Genomic DNA, 12,443 nt, shown 5'->3' with positions numbered 1-12,443 from the left:
AAGCAGCAAATTGCAAATTTGAAAAAGTGTATTTTTTAAAAGAAACAAAAGAGGGAAGGATCTATTAAGCTTCCATTAAAAGCCGAGGAGAGTTAGGTTACCTGGCTCTGTTTTTGTAAATTTTCCACTATGTGCTATCGTGTTTGGAAGCAGCAGCACAATGCATTTAGGGAGCTGAGGAGTTGCTACCTACAGAATGTTGAGCCCAGATTTGTGGTTACTTGGTCTATCCTCATATCTCTCTTACTCTATTACTAGTTCTTTTAAATACTGTTTGTTTGTTTTTGAACAGCTTGATAAAAACAGGTTCAAAACCACCTACTACTCCAGTGAAACTAAAGAAAGTCAGCACCTTTCAAGAATTTGAAAGTAATACAAGTGATGCTTGGGATCTTGGGGATGATGATGATGAACTCTTAGCAATAGCTGCTGAAAATTTAAATACTGAAGTGGTCATGGAAACAGCTCACAAAGTAATTCAGAATCACAGCAAATTACAAGAACAACATAAATTGCAGGAGGATCASCTACAGGAAGAAAAACAAGTAGAATCTGCAGAGCTGTCTTCTATTGCATATGGTGATAATAGGCTTGTTAAATCAGTCAGTGAAGGTCATACATCAAGTTCATCAGGTATGTAAAAAAAAAAAAAAAAAACCCAAACCAGATGTTAAAAATCAAACTAGGGAGTTATATTTTTCTATATTAGGGAATTAACCCATTCCTAACTTTTTCTTAATACCAGAAGAAAATATTGATGGTCACTATTCATTGATTTGAGGGAGATGCTGCATGTCATAATGAACTTTAAAGTATATGTGTGAGAAATACGTGGGGGAGAGAAGAATAGTTAACTTTTTATTTTCAGTTTYAATACATCTTTGTTTTTGAGAGGAAGTTGTACTATTGAGCATATTTTAATGGTTAGTTGCGCCAAATTTATGCAATGAATAGTAATTTTRAAATATTTGTAGAATTGTAGAAAAYTTACAATGCTTCTCAAAAAAATGTTGCAACTATTAATTGAGGACCTAGGAATTATTAAATGATTATAATCTAGTTCAGTAACATCTTACGGTGTTGTTCATCTTGCCTCCCATTTGGTAACGTCACTAAAACTTTAGCTCTACGTTCAGGGCAAATATGTACTTCGTATAAATATGAAGCTTTTGATAATGTTCTTTCTTGTGCAGGTAGGCTTTATGGTAGTAGAGTGCTTGTATATTGTAATTATTAAATACCTTGGAACAGTAACTCTCATGTTCTTGGTGTTTTACTTTCTTTTGAGATTCATACTGTATAAAGTATATTGAAAAATAAGAGAAACCATTCATGTGGACTGAGAAATGCATCCTCGTATGATCTGGTCTATGTTTTCCATATAAACTTTAAAGTAACCACTTGCAATGATTTCTCAGCTTTTYTTTTTTATTTATTTTTTTTAAACAGTGGTGGTGGTGGTGAGGAAATACTTTTCAATAGCATTGGGATTTTAGAAATAAATTTCCTTGCTGTTAATGTGATTTAGCATTTAAATAAGCTATGATATCCAGTTGATGTGTTTTAATTGTGGAACACTACTTGAAGGAAGAATGCTGCTTCTGCTAATTCTTTGTCATTTGAAGCTCAAAACTTGAGTTATACTTGACAGATTTTTCTTCAAAATGTAAACTCAGGTTATTAGTAGTCTCCTCACTGCCTGAGGCTAACCTGTGCTGCTTTTTCCCTTCAGATAATGCTAGTGAAAGTTCTTCCATGCAGAGATCACAGTCCCTTCCACAAACTTCCACACCTCCCTTTGTGAGTGGAATGGTGGACCATAATACCTCAGTTACTCTTGCATTAACTGAAAGAGAGGCATCCCGATTAGACAAATTTAAGCAGCTACTGGCTGGCCCTAACACAGATCTTGGTGAGTATCTCTGAATCATCTAAGAATCTGTGAAATCCATCTCTCACTTTGTTGTTTGACATACTGTTTGTCTAATGGTTTGGTTAAAATATAATCCCTTCGACATTTAGAAGTGATTTTGTAAAAGAAGGCAAAATATAGTTGAGTGCTTTTTTGTGCTTGTAATATGCAATTTGCATGCATTCTATTAAAGAGTTCTTTGTATGACCTAGATGTTTTATGTTCTGTGCTTTCTCACATTACTTCTTTGTACTGGACTAACTCCTGGAGAAAAAACAAAGCAGAATTATCTGAATTTACTATTATTGTCTGATTATGGAACAGTATGAAGCATAAGAGTGATTTTTATGCTTATAAAAATGAATACAAAAAATAATTAGGCTTTGAAGTATTACTACCTGTCTTCACACTATCATTCTTCGTGTTCATGAGCTGGTACCGTAATTAGGTGGAATTCGTGAATGCTGCCAGTATGTTTATGTGAAAACAACTTTATTGTCAAGTAAGATTGCTCCTTTTGTGCATTAGATTTTAACTGCTGAAAGATAAATATAAATAAGTGCTGATCTGATAACTCTCAGATTAAAACTGCCCCTGGAGCATGAAAAATAAATAAAACAGTGTTAGTCTGCTTCCAGGATTCAGTGCTGAAGTTAGTTACTTCTGCTGAGAGGCAGAATCACAGAACTGAGTGTCTGCAACCCATGTGAAAATGTGGAGAGACTAGAAACAGCACAATGTATTTGAATAACTTCTTTAGTCCTTTAAAAGTAGGAATTTATGTCAAAATAATTAATAAACTAGATGACTTTGAATTAGGCCATGCTGGGAGATATCTACAGGAAACACTTGTGGAAGGAAGTAGAAACTGCATGTTTGTAGTTTTTGAGTTGACACTTCCCTGTATGACAATTGTCATGAGACTTCTTCAAAGCAATGTTACAGCCATGGCTTTTTTCTTCTTGTATATTGTTTTAATGAGATTGATGCCAGCAGAGTAGAACTTTGGAAACAGTACTATTGATAGCGAGACCAAATTTAATATTGCAGTGAGTTATAGGACGTTCTGATAAAATGGAACTGTGAATAAATTGTGGTGTGTTTAAAAATCTCATGTTTCGTATAAGCTTAAAAATTATAATCCAACATCACTTGTTCTCCCTTTGTGATCTGACAGATGTTATGAGCTATCTGGTAGTGACTGATGTTCAAATTTAAAATGATTTTTTAATTTATTTTTTGAACAGAGTATTTTCATAGCAGAAAACTCGGTTACAAAAAGTTAAAATAACTTTAAATCTATCCATTTGACTTTTAATACCTTATTAGATAGAAGTACTTTCCCAGCTAGTCAAATTTAAAGATAAAGGATTTTAAAGATATTTTGGAATGGAGGGGAAGAAAATTTACGCTGTTCTTAGGATTGTGGTCATTGTGGCTAAAGTGAGGGTTTCATTAGTATTTTTAAACTAATCTAAGTTTTGTTTTGTTTCTCTTTTGAACTTCCTGAATTTCACACAGGAATATGAGTAGGAATACAAAATTTGAATAGTTACTGATGGCTTTATTAAAATGCGAAACATAATATACTTTCAGTATTTTTTTAAAGCAGTTTCCACAAATGAATGCCTTTTCTATATCAGCTCATTGATTCTCTTGCTATATAAACTTAAATCAGTGCAGAATTTGATGTTCAGTATGAGCTATAATTTTAAGTCAAATTTTGAATTTGATATACATGTTTTGCCTTTTGATTGTAGCTAAGATATTTCTAGTAGCATTTCCTAGTAAGTATGTAACGGTATATAATCATATTTTATAGGATCACTCTTAGTTAAAAATGAGCTATTTATTGCCCAAAGAAATTCTGGATGATTATAAAGCTGTATATGATGGTAGTGCTTGGGCAGTGTGTGTGTGCACGCGTGTGTGTGTGTATGTGTTTATATATAGGTGTGTTGTGAAAAAATTGGGTTCGCTGGCAACTGTGACAGGGTCTGTCCAACTTTGTTTAACAAGCATGAGCGTATGTTTGTAGGCATATATATGTATATGTACGTATATATTTTTGTTTTGTAGTACATCCACAAATGGTTGTCACGATGGTTTGAATTAGCAGGCAGTCATCTTGAAGTCATGTTAGCAAAAATTTCTGTTCATTTCTGGATCTTATATAGTAGTACTGGCTTTGCTTGGCAAATAGAACTAGTAACAGCAGGAGAGCATTCCTGTTTTCTTTTTTTTTTCTTTTTTCTTTTCTTTTTTTTTTTTCCCTCCTTGAGCTAGATTTCCGTATTGTTGGGAGATACTATACGTGGCAAGTCTTCCAGAGCAATATAAAAAATTAAGATAATAAGCTGTGGCATTGAAACAATGACATGCACATTTTCAACTTGAGGCTTTTGTCCATCAAAACAGGAGAAATCAACACAGACTAAGAAAAGTAGTACAACTGACCTTGAAATGCTTCCAGTCACACTTGAATAATCACTTGCCAATAGACTGTACAATGTAATGATAATCTTGTGTGTTGACTAGAAAGGGTGAAAGAGTGTGTTCTCTTTCAGTGGAAAACTCAAGAATTCTCAAAAAGGTGGACTATGCATATAAATTGGGAAGTGCAAATTATTTWAGCTATTGACAACTACTAGGGAATTTTGGAGTCTGATTGCCTTTTGTAGTTCTGATTCTTCCTTTAAGTCCTCAGAAACCACTGTTCTGCTCTGTCCTGCAGGCATCTTTGTTGTTTACATGCTAAGCAGATGCAAATAAGGTCTTACTTCCTTTCAGTATTTTGTATTTGGCTATTGCTATGCTGTTATTACCTCTGGTGTCAATAGGAAAAGTGTAATGTAAATTGAGTATCAAGAGTAGTTAGCAATATGAGAACAAAAACACCCCCCCCCCCCCGCAGTTTCTATAGAAGTATTACTTCTAAATATGATTCCTACTTCAGGAGAGAAGTATTCAAAAACCCTACCAACACACCTCCAAGTAGTAATATAATGCTAAGAATGGGAAGGTAATCTCATAAAATTAAAATTATGAAAAGAAAATTGCAGTGCAAATCCATAACAGGATACTGCTATGGCAAAAAATGTGTGCTGGTAGAAGGGACCTGTTGTAAGAGGCTGTTTTAGGCTGACCCCAAATCTCTCTCTAKCTATGTGAAGTAGATTGTATTGAAGTGTACTGGGTGCAAATTCAGGAGGAAGGAACGATTGTGGGGCCTGTGTGTCTGTATAGTCTTCCAGTGTTGGTACTGCATGCCAGGTTACTCAAAGAAAATAATTTATAGTGCACTTGTTTTTTTTTGCTTATTCTTGCTTTGTGATGAATTCAGTRTAGATTTACTCCATTTCAGACCTTGGCTTTTATTGTAGTAAACTTTGTGTTACTGAACAGAGATGGACTGTTGTCCTTTTATTTCCAGGATCTTTTGCAAACAATTGCTTTAAGGGAAGGGACAAGACTTTAACAAAATGGCATTGGGAAGCTATCTTTTCTCCAGCTCTTTCAGGTTACTATTTTAAACATGGGGATGGTACCACTATGCCTGTCTAGTTTCCAAAATAGATTTAGTTCTATAAAATCTGTTGGATGTGTGTTTTTTCAAGTAGTCTTGCACAATGTTTGAGAGTTATGTTTGCCTGACAGAAACAGTATAAGCAAAACAAGTAAGTAAACTTTATTGATAAAAAAAACAAACAAACAAACAAAAAAAACCCTAATTCCTAACTACCAAGAAGTTATCGCGTACTGGTATGTGATATATGGCAGACATATGATAGATTTTGTGGTATCGCTTTAAAGAATCACGTATTAGAACACTACTTACTTTCAAAACAACTACTTTTGTGCCCTTTTCATGTGYATTAGAGCTAATTAATGGGTAGATTATTTGTTTTGAATGTACATATTTCTGACATTCAGGAACCAACAGTGTATGGTGTTGTGTGGACTTAATATAACTTCGTAATGGTGTAGTATTAAGCAGTGTAGTACATATATATTAAATACTTCGGAGTGAAAACAACTTGTCTTGTTAAGATGTTCTGTTGTTTTAAATCTTAAAATGACTTTTCTTTCTGCTTCATCACAATGCATTCCAATCTGAACAAGTTATCCTATCTTTTAGCATACTACCTTGGTAAAAGTAATAAAAAGTGCTATAAATACACCAATGAAAATGGTAAATAATTGCTATTTTAAGTTACTAATGTTGCTGTATCCTACATTCACCATCAAAAGCTCTGTCTCATTGCCCTTTTTCATCCATATGTGCTTTTTACTAGTTCTAACAAAAATACTGGAATGAAAACCTCTCTTTTTAGAGAGTACCACATACTTCTGACTGTGGTGCTCTCTCCCAGCCAGTGACTTGCTGTTGTAGTAGATACCAATGTAAAGTCTTAAATAACATAAAGAATATCTGAACGTTTGATTAATCTGATGACAAAAATTAATGCCTTAACTTCACAAGAATTTTCTCAAAGGGTGTGATATCCAATTATTTTATAACAATAGCTTGGTGCCTCCTTATAAAGGAATCTGTGTGGTCCTCTAGATAGGAGATTTAGGAGGAAAATTAGCATATGTATCTTCTTTCTACCACAGAGGTCATCTCTATTATTGAAGCAATTTGAAAAATAGGTGCCTTGGAAAGACACTTTTTTTTGGTGTTTACAGATGTTTACACATTCTAGGATCTATATTAAACCTAATTGAACACAGCAATTGTCTCTTTCTTTTGTGGCTCATAATCTATAACAGCTATCAGTTACGTCTTTTCAAACTTCTGTTATTGAAAAGATTCAGTAGCTTTGCAAAATATATTAATTGRAATGATTTTGATTAATTTTGTTCCCAGTCTTATTATCTTTAATTTCTCTGTGCTGTACTTCATAGCCATTTATCTCTTTTCTGTTCCTGATTATTCCATGTGATTTAAAATTTTATTACCTTCTGCAGTTTTGAATCATGTGTAATTGATCACTTTAGTACATACTCTTCTTGCAGTTCATTGATATATAGTATAAAGTGAACAAAATATGTCCTACTGCTTCTTTTTGTGGCAGACCAGTAATCATATCTGTCTTTTCAAAGTGTTTTTAGCCAGAGGTGTATCCTCAGATTCCTGTTCTAGTCAGTTGATCTGCTAAACGTGCTTGCCCGTTCAACTAATGCTCAAGACTAATAAAAGTCAGTACTTTCTCAGTAGACTTTGGACCATCTTTCTTCTTTTTCTAATGAAAAATCTTTCAAAAGAAATTTATGTTAAATATCTTTAAATGCTTTCTTGTGTCGATTGCTTTTTGCAGGATTAATATTTTGTCTTTCTATTTTTCTAAAGCTTGGTCTCATATTTGTAGTTTTTGTGATAATCTACATTTATTCTGATTACAGTTTTTCAGGGGTATTTCAATTTATAGATATTAATCATAATTTTTTATTGTTGTAACTGGATGATAATACTATATTGAAATAATTATCAGAAGGATATTTCTGCATAGTTGATCTCTGAAAATATCTTTGTCTTTTTTTCAAGACATTTGTTTAAATGACATAATTGTCATTGTAGTACTTAATAAGTATTGACATAGGAAGACATTGTATTCCCAATCTGATAAACCTGTCAGTTTGCTGGTTACTGACAATTTTGTTTTTGACTATTAATGATCCCCTTTACTATGCTATGGAAAGAGTCCTTAAGTTGCTTCTGTCCTATTGTGCTCTGATATCTTCATTGTACTGGAAAACTTTCTCCTTCCCCTCCKCCCCCCTTTCTTTTCCTGCCACTTCTGTTACCAGTTCTATTGAATATTTCAACTAATTTACCCATGTTTATACTCGGTGGCAGTTTTACTGTCCTGTACTGCCTACTGTTACTTGTTTAGTTTGATTGCATCTTTGTGTGTCGACAGGATTGCTTTAAATGAACAGATACCATTTTTGGGCCATGGTGATTTAGCTTGAAAAGATAGCTTTTTTGGATCTTTTTCTTATTTGCTTTTTTAGCTCATAACTCAAGACTTCTGTCCATCATGCATACTTAAAATATAATTGACTCTTGCGAGATCTTTGGTCTCATGGTCTTGTTTTAATTAAACATTGGCTGAGTATAGTACCTCTTATGTAGATAGTTTCTGTATGTCTTTTAACTTCTTTTCTGAGTTAAATAGTTTATAGAAATGCCATTAAAACAAAATGGAAAATAGAGTGTATTAACTCAGCAAATTACTTCTTTGCGTCTCTGTCTTACYCGTTTTTACGTTTGCTTGTAGTTAGGGGGAACTATATGCTTAGTTTATTTTTTTTTTGACTTTTGCAAACCTAACTTGGAATTCATATGGCGGTGATGATCCAAGAGCATAATTCCAGCTCATTAAGAGTATTCGTTGTGAAATTCTTTGCCTAATCAAGATTCTCTGTATTCTGTACAGCTATGGAGTTTATTAGTAGCTTTCCTCTTAAGCAAAAGATTATCAAGGAATGTGATAGAAAGAAAGGATATCTTTGTTATATAGAAAATAAGGTGGATTTATAGATTTTTTTAGTAGGGGAAGCTCTCTAGTGCTAGATCTTGTGAATAAAATAACTGCATGAATTCTGTAGCTTGGTTATGTAGCTAGACATGTATCTGTAAATCTTAGTTATTTTATTTGTGCCTTTCTTCTACTATAGTTTCACTATGAAAAGGCAAAAAATAATTTAATGAGAAACAAATCCAGCAGTAATGGTATGTTTCCTTCATGTAGTGGGATGATAAAGCTTAGTTTTATAAAAGTCAAGGAAAAACATAAAAACCATAGAACCTATTTGATGTTGCCATTCCACATGAATGTCTAAAATGGTTTTGAATAGGATATTGGTAACTTACCAGGCACCCTGAGTTACCTTAAACTATATTTAGTGATAAAAAAAAAAAAAGGTTGCTGTGTTATATTTTGATAACTTGTATCAGTTAGATTGTATTTCTGAATGTAGATACTGCAGTAGGGTTTCTTCAGTCTGTTTACTTAGTTTGCTTTGTAAGATTCATTTCTTGGTAGTATGAAGCTTTAAGAACACAGTAAGTAAGTTTATGCCACAGTTATTTGTTCTAAATACATATGGATATTTTATATTTAAAAAAAGGTTAAGACAAAAGAGGATGGCATACACTGGTCCAGAGTTAATTGTGTTACCTGCCTGTTCACAAAAGAATGGATCTTTTTCACGATTCCTTAACAGAGAGCAAACTCTGGAGATACAAGCTAAACTGAACAAGTAGCTGTCTTTACTCAGAGTGAGAGGGAGAGAGGTTTTTTCTTTTTTTCTTTTTTTTGTTTTTTAATGTTCCATATTATATTCCATATTCTGCCCAAATAGGAGCAAAAATACTGTTATTTAAAAATAAGTGGGAAAATTGTTTAACTGGTATTGTAAACTGATATTTCCTGTTCTTCTCTATCTGTAAAGAAAGTTTGTTAGAAGCTGTTTCGATGACTTTAAAGGGAAAATAGAAATAGTTGACAATATTCAGAAATTGAATGTTGGAGGAGAATTATAAAAAACTATAATAGTATATAAAATCTTCTATCAGAATAGTTGTTCTCCATTAGCTGTTTTGATAATTAACATTATTACCTTACTTAYTGCAATCTTTCTTTCTGGTTTCATTAATCTTACTTTTGCTTTTATTTTCCTAATTGTATGTTCACATGCTATTTCTTTACCTTCTAACACCAACCTCATCTACTTCTACTTCTCCAGTTGTTTGCATGAAATAGCTGACAGGGCATACTTGTCTCTTCATTCCTAAAGAAGATCCTGAAAAGAGTCTTACCCCATATTTACAGCATTATATTSAACTTTATTTTCTGTTTTCTGCGTGCATTCAGAATAACTCTTTGTTCCATTAAGAAGWTTAAGGGCAATGTTTACTTGGAAAAAAAAAATAATGAAGGACCTAACAGAGCTATTACTCATTTTGGAAACCAGTTACTGTGGTTGCCATAGTAATATCAAGACCCTTATTAAAGCTATTTTCTATATGTACTGCCTGCATTATAACATGCTGTTGGGGGAGCTGCAGTTCTGTGAATCTATGCTCTTGAAAGAATTTTCCAGCTTTGTATAGTTAAATTATCCAAGGATTTTATGCTATAGAAATATAAAACATGTAAGTCTAGTTTATCTTATCTATCGTGTAGTTGTTTGTGCAGGCCATCACTTCACATAGTGATTTACAGTAATCTCAAGGGAATAGCAGCTGTATCAAAAATGAATAATGCATACAGCGAAATTTTGAACTCCTTTAATGTTTCTAGCATGATGATTTTATACTTTTTTTATTTGTAACTGATGGAATGATGAGCTTGTAGTTCCAAGAAAAATACTTGTAGACTTGGTTATTTCCTCTAGTGTGTTTTAGGTATAATGGGTAATATCTCTAGTAATAGCTCTTGGGATTAAAAAGCTGATAAACTAGTGGCATGTTTCCTTTACTGAATGCTTTGTGAAATATTTATGGAATATAATGAATCTTTATATCTACTGAAATTAAAGGATAGTGTCTGAAGATTTCTTTTAGAATAATTGCTTTAACATTTTCAGAGAGAAGAAACGTATAACTCAATGTGTTGTAGTAAGCCAAATAAAATGATTGTTTTTCCAAAAYTAAATGAATTAAGTCAATGTGAGGCAATTACATACCACGTTATCCCTTCATAGTTAGACATACTAATTTATTAATGTTTCTGCAAGAATTAAGTGTTTTCTTCTAAGGAGAAGACAATTGGTTAGTGCTAGCAAATGAAGATTTTTTTTGACCTAAAATTTATAGGGAAAGATAAGTATTTTGATCCTTACTGATCACAGATTTATGTAAAACAGGACAGCTAAAAGAGTGGTAAATGGGGTCTGAACTGTTACTTCTTAAAATATCCTTTCAATCTGGGACAAGGCTTACAGGCAGGGTTTTACAACTACTGCTCTTAGATCTGGCTTATTTTAGAAATAAATCARTAGGATGAATTTACTTCTGAGCTTATGGTTTTGGCAAGTAATAATATATGTGGTAAGACTATTTTATGATTTCTTATTTTCAAAATAATTTATAATAGGATACTTTATTCTGGAATTTTAAGAAAATGTTAATTATATTGAAGCAATGATATTTTGCAGTAAAATATTAATTGGAAACGTGTGCCTGATTTCTAGGTGGCATTAAAACTCCTTTGTAGAAATCTGTGCTAAGCAGCATGTTCTCCAGCTCATAACTAGGACAGGTGATTCCTTGGGAAATCTACAAAGAAAAGGAGTTAGTGTAATGACGATAAATTAAAATTATTCTTTGACTAGGGAAAATGTAACATTTCAACCAATAACAAATAGTTTAATAGTTAGTAGTTTTATTTTAGTATTCTCAAAGTCTTGGTTAAGGATGGGTTTGTTCTGTTGCCTTGGTTTAAAGGATTGCCAATTACGAGGTAGACTTCTATAACCAAATAGTTTTTGGCATRACAGCAGTTTCCAAGTTTGAGAGCTATATCTTCACATCTGTACTTTTATGTTGCTACATTCTACGCAGTTAGAAATTAATAAACTTGCTGTGAGGTTGGAGGCTATTTGTACCCTGTGCAGTGGAAATATAACTTGAGATTTGTTCTTTATTTGTCCCCAATTTTATTCTTTCCTGTTTGGTTGTATAAAAAACAAAATCTAGAACACTGTTGTAACTAAGGACTAATTTTTTAAAAAAAATCCATGGCATCGCAGACCTGGAAATAATATATATGTATATGAATGTGTGTGTATATATGTATATATAATCCTTTAATAATACAAATTCTCTTCTTCAGAGCCCTGTGCTGTATTTTGAGGAGGTACCAGCTTGGCCAAGGTATTGTTGTGAATGAAAATGGGATAATAAAGCTGTAAATGCGATGAAAACCAGTAGTAGGGAGAGAATGATTATTTCAAGAGTTAAGTTCATGTTTGTTTGGAAGAGCGAATAAAATTAAACTTATTTGTAAAACATTAGTGAGTCCTACAGCTATGTAAAAAATACAGAAATCAATATAGAAGAAATCTTTTGTTAAAAAAAKTCTTGTCTTCCCCGCTTTCCTTCTCTGCCATACTGTTGTGCTGAATCCTGTTTTTCTGCACAAATTAATGATATTACTAACTAGATTTTTTTTTTAAAGAAAGTGCTGAAGGGAAAAAATAATTAGTTGCATTTGAACAAGAGTTATGGGAATGTTCCATTCAAAGAAGTTATATCAAATACAAATGGAAATTATTAGCATTGATGAAAAAACAAAAATTTCAGAATTTGAACGCACCCTGCGTCCAGACTCTGTTTTGACCATTGGGCACTTCTGCATTTGATGCTCTACAAATTTTGTGCCTGCTTCCTATATAGTCTACTGATTTTGCTTATTTAAGATGATCTGGAATGAGCCTAGGTTGCTTGCTGAGACTAGGCTGTGTTTCGAGAAAGACCTTAGTTATRTTTTTCCTTACTGGAAATTGCTTGGTTGGAGGA

The 12,443-nt window shown here is 32.9% G+C and overlaps 1 protein-coding gene across 2 annotated transcripts in view; it reads left to right on the top strand.

Moving 5' to 3' along the window:
* The window catches only part of TBC1D22A (TBC1 domain family member 22A), a 193,118-nt gene that overhangs the window by 5,404 nt on the left and 175,271 nt on the right, over positions 1-12,443 (top strand). For both annotated transcript variants that reach the window (XM_085326332.1, XM_085326342.1), the window contains exons 3-4: positions 293-633; positions 1,733-1,912. In XM_085326332.1, the coding sequence (XP_085182458.1) occupies positions 293-633; positions 1,733-1,912 (521 nt within the window). The remainder of the gene's footprint in view (positions 1-292; positions 634-1,732; positions 1,913-12,443) is intronic.

The sequence above is a fragment of the Rhea americana genome, unplaced genomic scaffold, assembly GCF_003343005.1.
Source record: "Rhea americana isolate MKP2758 unplaced genomic scaffold, rheAme1 scaffold_1, whole genome shotgun sequence".
Classification (NCBI taxonomy): domain Eukaryota; kingdom Metazoa; phylum Chordata; class Aves; order Rheiformes; family Rheidae; genus Rhea; species Rhea americana.
The sequence above is the reverse complement of the archived record's forward strand: the minus strand, read 5'-3'. Positions and strand labels throughout refer to the sequence as shown.